The sequence below is a fragment of the Convolutriloba macropyga genome, chromosome 3 (assembly GCF_964194025.1).
Source record: "Convolutriloba macropyga chromosome 3, txConMacr16.3, whole genome shotgun sequence".
Taxonomy (NCBI): Eukaryota; Metazoa; Xenacoelomorpha; order Acoela; family Convolutidae; genus Convolutriloba; species Convolutriloba macropyga.
In genome coordinates this window covers 27,012,659-27,029,881 of record NC_134470.1, presented here as the reverse complement: position 1 = coordinate 27,029,881, position 17,223 = coordinate 27,012,659, and the positions used below count along the sequence as shown (strand labels likewise).

Here is a 17,223-nt window from a genome sequence, read left to right as displayed (position 1 = left end):
CTATAATATCGACCGCATAGCGAAACAAGGTTTACCAGCATTTTAATTCGCGTTCAGCGTTCATACCTTGCATGCCACATTGATTTTTAAATGTAACCCCCACTGTTGTGTAGTTTTTTTCCGCTTGTGTTCTATGAGGCACAGGTCACTCTGCAACACGCACTATATGCGCATACACTCTCACGCAGAAATACACTTTCTGACCAAGATAAGATTTGCACTGTCACGAAGCGCAATTATCTGTCACAGAGGTCAACGTGGTACTTAAAGTGTAACAAGTTGGAGCCTAGGCCATGAAATTATTTTCCATAAACAACAAAAATAAAAAATAAATGGAAATTTAATTACATTATGAATAATTCCTTAAGGCTCTTCAAAAAAGCAGCTTCTAAGAACTCTTTTGGTGAAATGATTAAGGTCAATCAAAAACAAGCAAATTTCCTCGATTTCTCTTTTATCAATTTGGGCAACCATGCCGGTGAAAAGACTTCGTAAAATTGAGACACCTGATCGAGAATCATTTGCTTTTCGAAGACTTGAAACGGATTGCACGCTCTCTGCAATACGGTTTGTGAATCCTAACAAGCCTTTACGATTAAACTGAATACTTTTTGCGCAAAAAACGGAACATTGTGCTTAAAGAATCTTCAACCAACTTACATATTCAATCAAATTCTGAGAGCATATATTTCTGCCGGCCAGTTCAAACTTGAAAATATTAGACATCTTTTCAAAAAAGATTAGCCGATAAAGGCGAATACTTATAGCCCTATATCCGTCACTAATAACCATTCCACCCATGAGGCTCCGCTGGATTTATAAAGAGCAGTTGACTCTAATTCTTCGTCAAAATTTCTACAGAAACTGAAGGATGTGGGAACATATCAAAAAAGGTACGTGAAAACTATCTAACCAACAGGTGTCAATGTGAACGTGCATATGATTTCTAGTGTGGTTGTTACCAAGTGAACTAAAACGTGTCCCAGAGAAGGATGTTTGCTGCATTACATTTCCATTTTTACGCTAATGACCTCAACAAATCATTGAACCCTCATACAGAGCTGATAAAATATGCAGATGGCTGATCGTTTTTCTTCCCATGATATCGATCACTTAGCAAAATAAGAACTACTCCAAGATCCAACTAATGTTTGTTTATGTTAAACGGTCTTAAATCAAATTGGGACGCAGATAAAACAAACTATCTCAAACTTACGCAAAAATGAAAGAATAGGAACAATTATTTTGAAAAATTAATAGTCGACAGTATAGCTCCTATTGTAAAATGATATGCAAATATATTCGCATTATAAACAATAATAAACTCCTGTTTGGTTTTCAGATTAAAAAAATCTTTGAGAGCCTTGCAGTAGGAAATAAAACCAATAAAAACAATAAACTTTTCGCTCCCAACGAAATTTAGGAACACTTTTTTAACTCGATTTTGTTATTTCATTTAGAATACTCGCTACTACTAATTATCTTTTAAAATGAAATATAATCTTATTGCTCGATTGACAGTTGAACTGGGATTGAAGACAAACTTTATAGGTTTAAATATCAAAAATTTAATATATCACAGAGTCAATAAAAAAAAGATGTCAATTAAAACACCCTCCCCTTAAAGGATAGTCGGTCAACTTTGGGCGGCAACTCCTATGTAAATTTATAAATCCTGACAGAGGTCAAAAATAACAGCATCAGATGCAAAAGATAAGGAAGGTGACGCCTTAGATTTATAATCACAACCGACGGCAATCAAAGTATAATGTTTGGTGATTTTGATTCAGAATTAGAGAAACATGGGAACAGAAGGACAACATCCTCCCTTCCTCTACAATGGTTGCTTTTGAAACTTCTACCGCGGGGCGCTGGATATGGAGCCTGTGCCACGGAAGCAGAGTTTGGAGCTACACAAAAGCGCGAAATTTATTTTGGCCCAGATGTACGTGATCACGTCCGAAAATGAATATAAACAGTCTAAGTACACTGCATCGAGGTTATATATGTTTTTTTTGTTTTTAACGACTAATTCACAATTCAAGCACTAGTGTTCAAAGGTATTTTGAAGCTTCCGAGTGCAAACTACTAGATAGAAAAGCGAACAAAAACAATCGCCTTTCAAGATCACCAGTTGATAATTCATCTCAACTAATCTTTCCACACCACAGCAAGTGGACTCAACAGTAAATCCAAACCTCTACAAATCTCAAACCTCAAAACAACTAAAGTCAAAGAGCACATAAAAGATTTTTCTGAACTTTAATTTTTCAAATTTACCAGAAATTGAGCATGAAGTTTGGCGAATTTTTCATCTCTTATCATGAAGAAATGACGGAGCGCAATACTTTCTACTAATGTTTGAATTTATTTTTATGCCTTCCGACTAAATATACAGCTGCTTGTATATATTTACGTTTAATCAAATTAAGCGCCTTTTCTCTGCGCAGTAGTACTAGTATTAGTCGTAGTAGTAGTAGTAGTAGTAGTAGTAGTAGTAGTAGTAGTAGTAGTAGTAGTAGTAGTCGTAGTAGTAGTAGTAGTAGTAGTAGTAGTAGTAGTAGTAGTAGTAGCAGGAGTAGTAGTAGTAGTAGTAGTAGTAGTAGTAGTAGTAGTAGTAGTAGTAGTAGTAGTAGTAGTAGTAGTATTAGTAGTAGTAGTGGCAGTAGTAGTAGTAGTAGTAGTAGTAGTAGTAGTAGTAGTAGTAATAGTAGTGGTAGTAGTAGTAGTAGTAGTAGTAGTAGAAGTAGTAGTAGTAGTGGTAATAGTAGTAATCTTTCCACACCACAGCAAGTGGACTCAACAGTAAATCCAAACCTCTACAAATCTCAAACCTCAAAACAACTAAAGTCAAAGAGCACATAAAAGATTTTTCTGAACTTTAATTTTTCAAATTTACCAGAAATTGAGCATGAAGTTTGGCGAATTTTTCATCTCTTATCATGAAGAAATGACGGAGCGCAATACTTTCTACTAATGTTTGAATTTATTTTTATGCCTTCCGACTAAATATACAGCTGCTTGTATATATTTACGTTTAATCAAATTAAGCGCCTTTTCTCTGCGCAGTAGTACTAGTATTAGTCGTAGTAGTAGTAGTAGTAGTAGTAGTAGTAGTAGTAGTAGTAGTAGTAGTAGTAGTAGTCGTAGTAGTAGTAGTAGTAGTAGTAGTAGTAGTAGTAGTAGTAGTAGTAGTAGCAGGAGTAGTAGTAGTAGTAGTAGTAGTAGTAGTAGTAGTAGTAGTAGTATTAGTAGTAGTAGTGGCAGTAGTAGTAGTAGTAGTAGTAGTAGTAGTAGTAGTAATAGTAGTGGTAGTAGTAGTAGTAGTAGTAGTAGTAGAAGTAGTAGTAGTAGTGGTAGTAGTAGTAGTAGTAGTAGTAGTAGTAGTAGTAGTAGTAGTAGTAGTAGGAGAGGTTTTAGAGTCTCGACCTTGGGTGTTTAACCCTTTCATTTATCATTTAGCACAAGTTTTTTTAAGAGGGTTAAATTTTCCACAGTTGCAAAGGACTCTCCAGCTGCAGCTGTCAAGTTCATTGTAGCGTCTGCGAAAAAAAAAGTCATGTACATTTGCGTCAGAAGCTTCTTGTTCGGTTTGTCAGTCGTTTTTCTCACTATGTTGTGTAGTCTCATTGCTCGGGTCCAGAAATTTTTGTCGCATTTTCTCAGTCTGTTTTTTTCGGAAATTCTATTTCTTTGCTTTGTCTCGATTCTGTTGATTTAAAGTTTGGTATCGTTGCACTATTGATGTTGTACTTTCCATTTATGACAGATAACAGAAACATGAGATTATGTAGTTCCATGTACATGGAGATGGGGAGTATAATGAGTCGGTTCAGTCGTGTTATGTAGTCGTCCCTTGAACTGCATATCCATTTGGTGGCCGTTTTTTGTACTCTTTCGATTGCCTTGGACTCAATTGTGAAGGGCTATCACAACTGAGATGCATACGTGAGTACTGGTACAAAATAACCAATAAAAGAATAGGCTTGGTTGGCAGATTTGTGAAGAGTGAAATGTTTCCCTTTAGTGTATAAAAGTATTTCCAGCCCTTGTTAACTCGTTTTCGACAGTTTTCAGCCAGAGATAAGTTTGAAGACATGATTACCCTAAGGTCGTTTTTGGTTTCTCGCGATTTTGAGACTTTGATTTTCTTCAATGGTTGGGGTTTCACCACTGATTGACAAAGTTTTGCTCTTGTTCAGGTTAAGGACTATAATTTTCGTTGCTCCACTGTTGAATGGATTTGGTTGCTTGATCAGCTTCTTGGAGACTTGATGTTATTACTTTGAAGTCATCAGCGTATCCAAATGCCGGTGTTCCTTGTACGCAGTCGGGTATGGTGTTGATGCACATGATGAATATTAAAGGCCCCAGGATTGAGCCCTGTGGGACTCCTCTTTTGACCTTGGACGTTTCAGACTTCTGATGTGCTTTCGTTGTTTAATTCACGTTTTTTAGAAGTTTTAAATGAAGAGTTTTTCTAAGATGCTAAGTGAAAGTTCAGAAGTCTGATAACAACGGAGATCTCTGTTTGGTGTTCAAAAGGACTAAAAAGAATTCATGAAGGATGTCTACTTTGATTTTTTTTCGAGTTTTTGCGTGTCGACTCATCAATTAGATTGGCGTAAAAAAGCTATACACCACATGCCACATCGCTTTCCAATTTTAAACCCCCATCCTGTTGTGTGGTTTCGTTTCGATCATTTTCTCCTGCATGTGAGGCTCAGGAGTCTGCAACATGCACTATAGATCAAGAAACAAAAATCTGAAGGAAATGACGGTACATACTCTCAAGCAGTAACATGAATTAGGATGAAGATAAGATTTGCGCTCTTAGGCAGCACAATTATCGGTCTCAGAGGCTGCCGTGGTACTTAGCGTGTAACAGGTTGATAACACTTATTGTGGGGAGGCTAGAGCACCTATTAGTTCAGTATTTTTAAGCCGTTTTACGCCAATGCTAGAGCCTGTTGTATTGCTGTAAGTTAAATCAACAAACGGATAGCAACACTGACATCAACAAACGGATAGCCAAAGCAAACAGCGTTTATTATTTACTCCGAAGAAACATTGACTACAATGTGAGCATGGGAGTTAAAACTTGCCTCCACAAATCACTGATACTGCCAATTCTTTATGACATCCAATGCGTTTATTTTTCAATGTCGAATGTTTCCATCTTGGAAAAGTTTCAAAAGAAAGTAGTGATATGGATCTGTGGAACTGGCTCATACATTCAACAGATCAGAATGCTGAATATACTCCCGCTACCGATGTACCTACAGTGTCGCTAAACGTGTTGCTACACAGCTCTCAAACGAACCACAAAACAGCATCGAGCTACTACAAACACAGGATTTGTTATCACGATCGAATAAACTGTTCAAATTGCCAAAGACTAGAACAGAAAAAGTGCGAAAAGAATTCGTCTTCCGCACATCTCGATTGGCCAACAAAGTAGACCAGTTGATTGATATCAGCTCATCGACTGGACTCAAGAAACGAATTATACAGCTCCTCGGGAAATTCGTGGAGACGAAATTCAACGAAAACAACATCTGCACCTGGCAGCTCGCATGCGACTGCCAAAACTGCAGAGAAAAATGAACAATTTTCTAAACTGAATGAATGGGATAAGTGCCCTTCAGCTTTGCTGTAAAGACTTTACAACAACAATATATCACTGACCAAAAGTATGACATAAAAACATCAGACTACAAATCACGTAATACCAACGAACGATCCAGACAAGGCTCCAATTCCAGCTTCAGCATTCCCAAAACCCGGCTCAAAAGGACCGACAATAAATTCTGGACACGAAACGGAACACTGCACAACATTCTGAGTAAACATATCGACTTAACAACGAAAGAAAACAGAAAAGCACGAATAACACATCAATTTTGGAAATTCTTCGAAAAGTTCAACGAAGCCAATCTATATACCTGGAGGATACTCTGCCAATGCACGAACTGTAACCAACATACCAAACTTACGAATGACATAAAGGATGAAAACCCATGGTATATCCCTAAAGACTACTACTACTACTAATGGCTACTACTACTACTAATGTGTTTTTGCGGTGTTTTAATACGCTACTGTGATGTTTTGTAATGTGGGTTCACTGTCCAGTCTATTGGGTGGATCGCAGCCCTTTTTTCTGTTTCAATTATCACCCCCATTGTGGTTTTTACCATTATTGTGTTGGGGGGTATAAGTTGTCTGACCCCTAATTTCGGGAGCTATAACGGTAAGGAACCCATTTTTTTACACATTATTCTATATAGCAGTACATATTTTGTAACTGGATATCATAAAAGCAATAAGGCCATAATAATTTTTCATTTTAAAATAATGCTGAGATGTTTATGGTGGTTGTTAAAACATTGGAATTATAGGGTGTAAAATATTGTATGTTTTTACATCAACTACACCATTCAGATTAAGGGAAATGGGCATTCTGAGATTATGTATGCTAAATCTGATTATGTTAAGTTCTTAAATTATCTGCAAGTTAGCGGTTGTGTTTCATTAACTCTGCAACTCTTCTGTGGTTTTGAATTTCCATGGAACTTCAGATTACTATGATCGTTTATAGTAGCAAAGTAACAATAAAGCAACGATGATGCGAAAATTGTACAAGAGCTTTCGATTGAATCAGAAACAGGAACGTAGTGGGGACCAGAAACGAGCCGCAAGTTCATTTAGAGAGCAAATTAAAAACGAAGGAAATCAGTCATCTACTCAAAATAATGCAAATAAACCTAATGATGGTTTAAGCCCTAATAACAATGTAGTGAAGCCTCCAGAGTGGGAGAAAGACGAGGAGCTGGTGCGTGGCAGTCATTGTCAGTTTCGAGTCAAGTATCTTGGATCGAAAGAGGTTAATGATTCCAGGGGCATGCAACTGTGTGATGATGCCTTTTCAGCCCTAATGGCGAGATACAAACAGATGAAGAAAAACGGAAATGGTATCTCATCAGTAATGCACATGAAGTTATTGAAGTCAAAGAGCGCTGGAACTACTTTAACATCTGGTGGATCTCAAAAGCCAGCCCAGAATGCGTATTTTTACATTTCGTCGGACGGTCTGAGAGTTGTGGACGAGAACAGTAAGTCTCTAATTGTGGACCAGACGATTGAAAAGGTATCATTCTGTGCACCCGTAAGACTTAACCCCCGGGGCTTTGCGTACATTGCGCGAGATGGAGCTTCAAAGCGGTGGATGTGCCATGTTCTGCTCGCAAAAGATGTCCAGGTAATCATAAGGCAGAATGTACATATTTGAAAATAAATCTTTTTCTTCAATCGTATTGATTTTTTGTAACCAAATTTTTTGAACTGTTACAATTATGAAAATGATTGACATTTAAAAACTGTTTTGATATTCGATGTTATGAAAGATGGATTTCTAGAGATTAAAATTTAGATTTTCATCGATTGCGGTTTAAATGGCCATTAATTGAAAACAGCTTATAAAAGGTGAGTTTTAATCAAAATGAAACTTTAGTTTCTTGATCCTAGGGGGAAGGAGAAAGACTGAGCCACGCTGTTGGCTGTGCATTCAGTGCTTGCTTGGAGGCAAAGAAACAACGCGATGCTTTGTGTAGCGTGGAGGCAAATTTTCACAACAAGAATAAATCCGTTTTTGAGAAACAAGGAACATTCAGGGAGCAAAAGCCCAACGTTGAAACAAAGGACGAAACGAAAAAGGAGCCTTTATCAAAGAGGGTCTATGGGGTGGTAAAGAACGCGATTCCGGAAGACGAGGAGTGGACGGATGGTGGTGAATCGGCAGATGCTGCTGCAAGTTTAGCCAATGTTCAAACTCCCGACAGTGCAATAGAACGGAAACGTGCACCTGCAGCCATGCTGGAACGAATGCAATCTATGAAAGAATTTTCAAAATTGAATAGTAAACATGACTTGCCTTTCAGCGACAGAAGCAAACGCCAGAACATGTCAATGCAATTGAAGCATTCGGTATCAGCAACTGAAGGTTTGGGAACTTCGGCAATATCTGAGGTTCCCAGGCAACGCCCAACTCTACCCAAGCAGCAATCCTTGTGCATTGAGGACTCAAGGGCGTTTTCTCAGGATGGTCCCAACTCTTCACGACATCAACAGGTCTACAAACTAGAAACGTCACATGCCATGAACAGTTTTGACGATTCATTCACAACCACGCCAGTTGCCAACAATTCAAACCACATTCCCAGCTCTACAAGTGTACCTACTTTCCAACCTGGTTTCAACCAGCGCACTGGTTATGGATTCAATGTTGCTGCAAGTGTCACGACTGCTGTAACTTCGGGAGCTGAAGTGAATCTGGTTGCGTCTCCTAGTGTGGAAAAACCTGCCCAGCAATCTGAGCTTTCATCAACTAACCCCTTCTTCATCTACGTGGCCGACAATTCCTCTGAAATACCCAATGACCAGGGTGACCACCAAAACAGCACTAGTTCTGGCTGGACGACTGCAGAAATGAATAACCAACTTGCCTATGCACCCACTAACCCATTCAGTAGTAGTACTCAACAGAGCTCAGTGTATAGCTTGTGACTGGCTTCAGTTCATGAGTAGTTTGTATCTTGAGCGTCTTACTTACCAAGTTACAGATGGCTTAACAGGCTGTTTTCTTTTGCGTGCTTGATGTTGAAAGATTTATTTGAATTATGTCACGAACTGTAACGGCGAGCTAGGATTTAGATGAATACTCATTGTTTACCATCGGAGTTATCAGATTTTTATAACTCAATGATTAACAAATGATTCTGTTAGAATTCTGTTTTCATCGTTGGCGGATAAAATTTCGATGCTTCTGTTTTCATTGTTGGCGGATAAAATTTCGCTCTATGTGCTTTTCACGCGACAAACAACGAGGAATTTTTACAGCCTATAGACCATGTTATTCCTTAATTAAACACACATTATGCGCTAAACAAGAGCCCTTCAGTTTTACTAGAACATTGAGTGGTGAGTAATTTTACCCCCAATATTTAGCGGATGTTTGTTCCGGCGACACATTTCCAAATTTTGTAACATAACCATCTTTTGCAACTATGATGATGGTCGCTTTTTGACGACAAACTGAAAGGTAATCTAATCTGTGTTACTTGATATACCGCCAGCTTTGTTCTGAATTATTTGATTGATGTTACACGTACATTATGCACTTAGTCAGATAACATTGGCATCTTTGGTTTTTGATTGTTGCAGACTTGTTACAGCTCGTGAGATATGATGTAGGCCCAACACGGGATTTGTAAACATCCGCTGCTGCAAATTTGAAGAGAAAGACTTGAGTTTAAATCTGTTAAATCTCTCTGAGTCCTTCTGTCAACAGCCATGAAATGTGATCTAAATTTACAATGCCTTGTCATTCACAAATGATGACTCATTGTGTTGTAATAACGAACGAATTGGTTGTGCATAGCAGAGCCTCTGCAGAATAAAGATCATGCTCTGTTTCTGTAGATATGTACTTAATGCCCTTATTTAGCGGATATTTACAGTTTCCGTTTGGTTAAAATTTTGAATTGAATATATTTGTGAAACAAATCAATTAGGGTCTGTGAAAAACTGACCAAAATTTGACGGATATTGATGGCAATTGTTGATATGAGATTTCCGAAACTAATATTACTGAGTATAATTATTAAGTAATGAATATTGTGTAATCAATATGCGTTTCGGTGAGCAATATCTACACTATAACTAGGAATTTTTCGTTCCGATTGTTATCAATATCTAATCAGAAAGACTGAAATTGACAATGTTGTTATTACCTCCTAAAAATTATGACACCGTTTCACGTCTTTTTTGACGTTGGGCCCGAGCATTAATTAGTGTTGACATGCGAAATAATTGTTGCTGAATCGAGACATCCTCAAAATAGAAATTCTTCTGTTTTAAGAGTTGATCATTTGTGGCGTCAAAAGAGAATCAAACCACATAAAAAGGGGTCCGAATATTGCACGGAGAACGAACATCAGAACTTTTGCGTATATCTTACTGACTGGTTGTGTACTTTTTCCCCCTGGCTTGAAGTGAAGCGGTGTCAAAGAGTGAACGTGAACCTTGTGAAGTTAAATCGGAGGGACCTCAAATGCTGTCTATTTTTCTATAGCTCTTTGGCTTGTGCTTTTATATTTAGTTTACTAATGTGTAAGCATCGAAGCATAATCAGTATTTAAATATCTTTATTTTACGCTCTTCTTTGTAAAATTTTATAATAAAATCTGAAATGAGTGATTTGTTGTTAGATCTCAATTGGAATTGTAATGGTGGAAATTCACTGTCTATATAAAATTAATGTACAGTTCGGCATCGTCTCAGCCCTGAAATTCTGCTACGCTTTACCTCTTTCATCGAGTAGTGTTTTACGTTATCAGTTGGTGACTAGCTAGCTGACCAAAGACGAAATATGTTTAATTGCTCTCAAACAAAATTTTTAGCTATTTTAATTGCTGTCAAACAGTTTGGAATCTTTCCCATTATAGCCCCTCTCAGATAACACATAGCCCCCCCATCCAACCATAAGGGGCTATAATTTGGTGGGGGCTTTACAGGGACAGACTTAAAGTTCAGCTATTCTATTAGTACTGCGGTCTTTTTACGACTCGAAGACGAATATTGATGTTCAACAAGTTTTTTTTAGCTGAGGCAACTTTGCTCATGACCTCAAATTTGACTTGTTAATAGCCGCACAGCGATAGCTGGGGCTATTATTAGCCTTCTCTTGGCTTTTTTTACAATTCAAAGAATTTGAATTGTATTGGGGCGCTGTATTATTTTTAAGATCTGTTCACACATTTTCATGATTTTTGAAGTCAAATTGGAGTAGTGATTTTGGTCACGCTGATACAGGAAGTGGAGCGAAAAAGCGAGTGGTTTTGCGGCGTGAATTTTTTCACTCTAATTTTGAAGTAGAGTGAGAAAACGGTGTTTGAACAAAAATTCGCTTTCGCTAGGGGTTCATTTTTCACATGCGGAAATTTCATTTGATTTTTACTCCTTTTTCCATTTTCGATTTTTTGGATGGGATTTTTTTAAATGGTTTTCCCAATCCGCTCATAGTTCATTCCAGGCCTAGTTTTTTGTTTGAACCAAATTTCTCTTTCTCGCTAGTGGTTTTTTTGTTCACATGCGGCGTTTTTACATTGATTTTCAGTTTTTTTTTAATTTTTTTTACGTGATTTTTTGGAAACGCTTTTCCCAATTCATTTATAGTCCGTTCTGAGTCTAGTTTTTGTTTAGTCAATGAGAATTCTGTGAATTGTACGTCAGAACTTGTCCTGCTATGTTTTTATTTCGTCAAGACTTTGTTACGACCATATGACGTCACAACCACTTCAAATCTGCCTTTTGTTCATTCGCTCATGCTATTTCAATTGAGGTGCGTGCTTGACGTCATTTTTGCTCCTAATGGAGCGAGTGTTTTGTTCATTCGCGTGATTAAACTTTTGGTCACACTTGATTTACCTCACTCTCAAAAATGACTTCCTCACTTTGAAATTGACTTTTATTTGCTTTAAATCAAAAAGATAAGGTCAAATGGGTGTTTGTCACTCTAAGTGAAGGTTATTTGAGAGCAGCTAAAGGAGGCAGCAAAAAGATTTTTAATCAAAAAAATAACATATCAGCCTTCAATGAAAAGACGTTTTTTTTCGGGCTGTCTTTTTTACTCTTTTTTTTTGAGACTGCAGATCTACGAAGCTATTGCGGCTATTTTCTGGCAATCTGCCAGCTATATTTTCTTGATCAACATTTACCTCTGATTTTGGAGGCTGACTTGTTATCGAGTCGGATGGACTTTAACACTTTAACATTAGCTTAGGTGGTAAAGAATGTTAATTAGGAACTTGCCAAAAGGTCTCATTGTTATTTAGAGAAGTTTTGATAACTTTCTCTCCTCTTGATCCATACTACATCCCCCAACTATCTACCCCCGCCCCACGGGAATAATCCACCTACCTACCCCCCCCCCCCCCCTCAAAAAAACATACTAGGACAAATTGTGAAATACTATCCAAATAATTGAAAAAGGTAGAACTACTGTATATAACCGGCAGACCAATTGAACATTGCAAGCCAAAAAAAAACTAGCAATCTCAGAAGTTTAGAGACACTAAAATGAACAAAAACTAATAAAAAACTTTGCTAAAACTCTAGAAGATTTTATCCTGAGAGCCGAGTTTGATCCATCAAATTACAACTATTAATCCTCACACAAGCATTGAAAGGGGAATATTGGCCACTAAAGGTAGAAAACTCGATAAAATTGGCAAACGGGTTTAAAAATGCTAATTTTTTGGAAAGATTTAAGTTTTGAAATATTTTGTTCAAATCCAATTTCTGTCTCGAATCTGTCCACTAATTTATCTGCAAGACCTAAATGGGTTCACTGGCCCTTAAGGGTTGATAAACTTAGAAAAATACAAAACTTTCGAAAATTTGAAAACTATTGCAATTTTTGAAATGTTGCTAAAATTCGTGATATTTATATCTTCAGAACCATTTCATTGTCATCCGAAACTATCTAGTAACCCAGCATCGTCTGAATCTTGCCCATAAAGATCGGTAATTATTGAAAATTATTTTATTGTCCCTAACAACTATGCGGTAACCCATTTTAAAACCCTAGAATAGGTTTCTAGCAACCTGGACCTAGAGAAACGCGCAAAAAATGGCCAAAATTTTTGAAAAGTTTCTTAAACAAGGGCTAAATTTTGTGATATTGAGTTGAAAACCATTTAATTTCCACTAGAAATTATGCAGTAACCTACTGTGAAACCCTACAAGAGATTCCTTGGCCCCTGGGGTAAAAAACTCAACAATTCATAAAGTTTTCGAAAAACTAAAAAAAACTTGATATCACTTTACGTATGTTTCAGTACCAGAACATATCCACCAGTACCAGAATTTATTGCCACCAGCTAGAACTCTATCACCAATTGAAGGACTACTAACACCAGCTAAGGGCCTCTAAACATCTTACCAAAAAAGAGCAGGACAAGTCCTGAATTACAATTCAAACAATTGAAGTAACCGAAGACAACACTATTGCGTCCTTATAAGAGCAGCCTCCGATAATGAACAAGTCATAAACCAGGGCTCCACGAACGTAAATAGAATACTGCAAAAGTCTAAAAATTGAATTTTGAGAAACAGGTTTATCGAAGTTATTGTGTGGAACAATGTGAACTTCGACTTTGTAGATAACCGCTGAGAGACGATGTCAAAGGACAACAAATATTTGGCTTAAACTTGTTTTTAGGATTGATTTAATTGCAAATAAGTGGCATCAAAGTCATTGAAGCATGCCAAGAAAACCTGAAAACTTCAATTTTTTTTAACAATATCTACTGATAAAAAGCATATATCAACTTAAATTATAATGATAAATAAAAATGGGGGGGGGTGCACGTAACAAAAGTAGCAACAAATGCAAACAATCAAAAGCTCAAAAAATTTGAAATCAAATGTTATCAACATCAATAAATCTATTAGCAGTAAACTGATTCCCCTAAATGAATTCAATTATGCCTGATCAGAGAGCAGTTTAAAGCTTCTTCCAATTACTTAGGGACTGAACAGAGAGGAAACATTTAGAACAAGTATTGTCAAAGCCGTGAGATCCGTGGGGTAGCTATGAATGATGCAAATAGATTCAAAAATGAGCAATTAGGGAACCTAGTAACATATCATTAGTGAGACTAAATAACAGTACAAATAGAACAATAACATAATTCGCAACATCTGAAAAATGACTATTAATTTTCGAAAACAAGTCGTGTCAATTTTGTTAGAAACTTTCAGAAACTATCAGATTACCCGAAAATGCCTAATAAAATGGTAATTGGGACCTATCTTAAATGACGCAAAATAACCGAACTAAACAATGAAAAAAGGCAAAATCCATGAAAAATACGTTTTGAACGTAAGTTTTGTCAAAGTCATGAAAAACGGTAGATATGAATGAAAACCATTCAATTGATTCAAATTGTGAGTCTTCTTAGAGTAAGCTACTTAGTGCTGTCCATAATGAGGCTGACATAGACGATGAAAGAGGAAAAAGCCAGAAAATGGTTAAATATATTTGAAAACTATTGCCAGATTTGTTAAAACGGTTCAATTTCTATTCAAATCAGTAATTTGATATTTATAAACTCAACAGAGCCATTGAAACACCTCATTTATAACTAAACAACTAAAAGAACAACAAAATCTAGAAAATCACTCAAAATTTTTATGACAAAAACCGTCTAAGTCTGAAGAACATCTGTTTAAACGGCTTTTCTCAAATGACTTGAAAGGAAGTTTGAAACAATGTCACGCCTTATAACTACTCGCTTTTCGCTCCTCTTACTACTCCCGCGTGATTAAAGTCAGTACTCAGATTTGACATTTCATTTACAAGAAAAGGTAAAAAAAAGTGTGAACAGATCTTAGAACAAAAGGACAGCACACCAATACAATTCAAATTCTTTGAATTGTAGAAAAAGACAGCTTCTTTGGGTTGTAAATACAATCCAAATTCCTTGGATTGTAAAGAAAAACCACATACCAAGCCGAAACCCTAAACCAACCCCCCACGTGCCTCTCCCCATTTTCCCGCTCTCACCCCGCCAGTCCTACCAACCCACTATAATACCACGAGCACCACACAAAAGTAGCTACTGTAGCCATTACTGTAATGGTCACTACTGTAGCCAAAAGTTTGATAATGACTTCATTGTTTAGAGGTCTAATATATTCATTGTTTAGAGGTCTATTTTACTAGCGGAATGGTCCATTAAATTTCTATATACTTAATGAATCTTTGGCTTGAGAATTATGAAAAACGAGAATCTGGTTTTTACTAAATTTCTGCTCAAGATTTTTATTTTCTGGTTATTTTTGAAATCGTGCATGATTCACCTTGCTCGACAAATTGACTTCTACCCTTTGAGAATGAATTTCGTGGATACGCACCTTAATTAACGCTTCGGGGCAATGCTCCACTACGGACGGGTTCCTTCTAATAACATTTTATTAAGTTGGGGTATTTTTTAGTGATTTGAATTACATTTTAAACTGAAACCCTACTTTGAGGAAAATAGATTTTCCTCAAATTAGGGCGGATCGTTTGATGGTTTTGTTGCTGTTATCATTAACAATTAACTAGTAATGAAAGCAAAATAAATTTTTTGGCAATCTGCTATCTTGTGTCAGAAGCCAATATAAATAGGAAGTTTATCCTTACTATCTTAGTGTTGTCATGAATGCGTACATGTACAAACAGAGGACTGTGATATTTTTTCTGCCGTAGTTGTGGTGACCTTTCTATATTTTAGTATGGGCAACTTTCTTCCTGGTATATTTAAATGATCTGCCAACCAACATAGGATATAAACAAACGTTTCCTCTTGTCGATGACTATAAATTCCTGTCGGAAAATTCCAAATTACTGCAAGAAGATCTCGACGCAATAACTAATTGCTGTGACACAAGCGGCATACGACTTCATGAAAGCAAAGTGTCAAATTCTGAGCTTCAAGAATAGCTTCGACTTTTAGTTTTTAAAAATGTCTCATCTGCCAGAACAGAAAGTTCGAGGAATACTGGTTGCGAATAACCTAAAATAGCAAGAAAATTTAGAGGAAATTCTAAAGCCTTGAGGTCCCTCTGGTTCCTCAAACGTAGTATCCATTACAAGACGTCAACAAAAGCAAAGCTAAAGGCATATGTAGTCTCTGAAGTCTCAGTTGTAGCTTATGGATAGCAAGTTTGGTACGCGACCAAAACAGAGCTACTGGACACTGAGAAATTGCAGGAAAGTGCTACAAGATGGATAATGAGAACCAAAGATCATTACAAGAAGAGAACTACAATCTCTTTATTGTGAACCACAATCGCTGCTCTTACTTTGTGACAGTATCAATGGCAGGTGCCAATTAAACATCGATAACCTTACTAGCTTTAACGACAACAAACGTATTAGGCAAGGGCAAAACCGAAATCAAGATTTCCAAAAAACGATTAAGGAAGACTGATTAAAATTTTTTTCTAGAAGTTCTTCACTTTTCAACATAATCAACAAACATTCTAATCTTTTCGATCCAGCTCAACGAAATTCACGAGTAAGCAACCTCTCTTTGCTATACTTCCTCAGCAAAAATGACGAAAACAACACATACTGGAGAATTCATTGCCTGTGCAAAAACTGCAACACATTATCTAAACTAACTCATTTATAAACCGAAAAAGTGGGGCTTATAACCATGCACCAAGGTGCAATAACTACTACTATATATGAACATTGGATGCTGATTCGATATTATTGAAGTTTTTTTCTTTTAATCATCTTATCAGCTTCATGTACCATTCTTTTAGAGTCATGTTTGAATCCTGACTTCTTGTAACAAAAGAAGGAGCTCTATGCTACCTATTCTTGTTTGCCTTTTTTCTGACACGTTGAAATATCGGTCGGAGGAATCAATGAGTAGTATCATGCGAAAGAACTTCACAGCATACAATTTCACTGGAAAGATTTTTTTTTGTGTTTTTAGAGAAGATATAACGTATTCAACAAACAGACTGTTTGCCCTGAAATTAGGCGAACCTCTAACGAAAGCAATAATTTCTGAAAAATACGAAAATAATGAAAGCCTCTTCTTACACTCCAAGGTTTAGATTTTTAAAAGCCTCAATTCTTTTTAATGTAAGATTTGAAATGTTTTGACGGGGAAATCAAAGTTGAATTGTGATATACTGGTGAAGACCAAGGGAACTGATTTGAGAAGCCGTTACTTAAGTTTTTCTAGTCTAATAATTAGAAAAACCTCCGAAATAGAAAAGACAGTCATATGGTTTTAATCCTGGCTATGCCGCCATTTTTTATGTCGAAGAAAAAATTGGCAGATTCTTTATCAATTTTTTCCTAACTTAGTTCATAGCTCGTCTAAAGAAATATTCCAGTTTACAAAAAGGACAGGATTTATAATGGTTCCTAGTTCTCAATAATCAGAGATTTCAAACTATAGCTGTCGAACGTAGTGCGTTCGACAAATTATTTTTATTTTTACTTTGACCCGCGTTTCTTTGCTTTATTTTAATCAGTCAGTCGATGCCAAAAAATTAAATTTTGTAAAGTTTAGCAATCGGTTTATTATGATAGGTATATTAAAATTGCCCTGCGTAGCTGTTAGTTTTGATCATTACGCTTATTATGATGCA

The 17,223-nt window shown here is 36.6% G+C and overlaps 1 protein-coding gene across 1 annotated transcript; it reads left to right on the top strand.

The window, feature by feature from the left end:
* The first annotated feature begins 6,550 nt into the window (after positions 1–6,550).
* On the top strand, positions 6,551–9,042 carry LOC142336117 (protein numb homolog). The gene is made up of 2 exons (XM_075384667.1): positions 6,551–7,261; positions 7,528–9,042. Exons 1-2 carry the CDS (start codon positions 6,626–6,628, stop codon positions 8,563–8,565), a joined length of 1,674 nt encoding a protein of 557 aa, XP_075240782.1. The 5' UTR covers positions 6,551–6,625; the 3' UTR covers positions 8,566–9,042.
* The last annotated feature ends 8,181 nt before the right edge of the window (positions 9,043–17,223 follow it).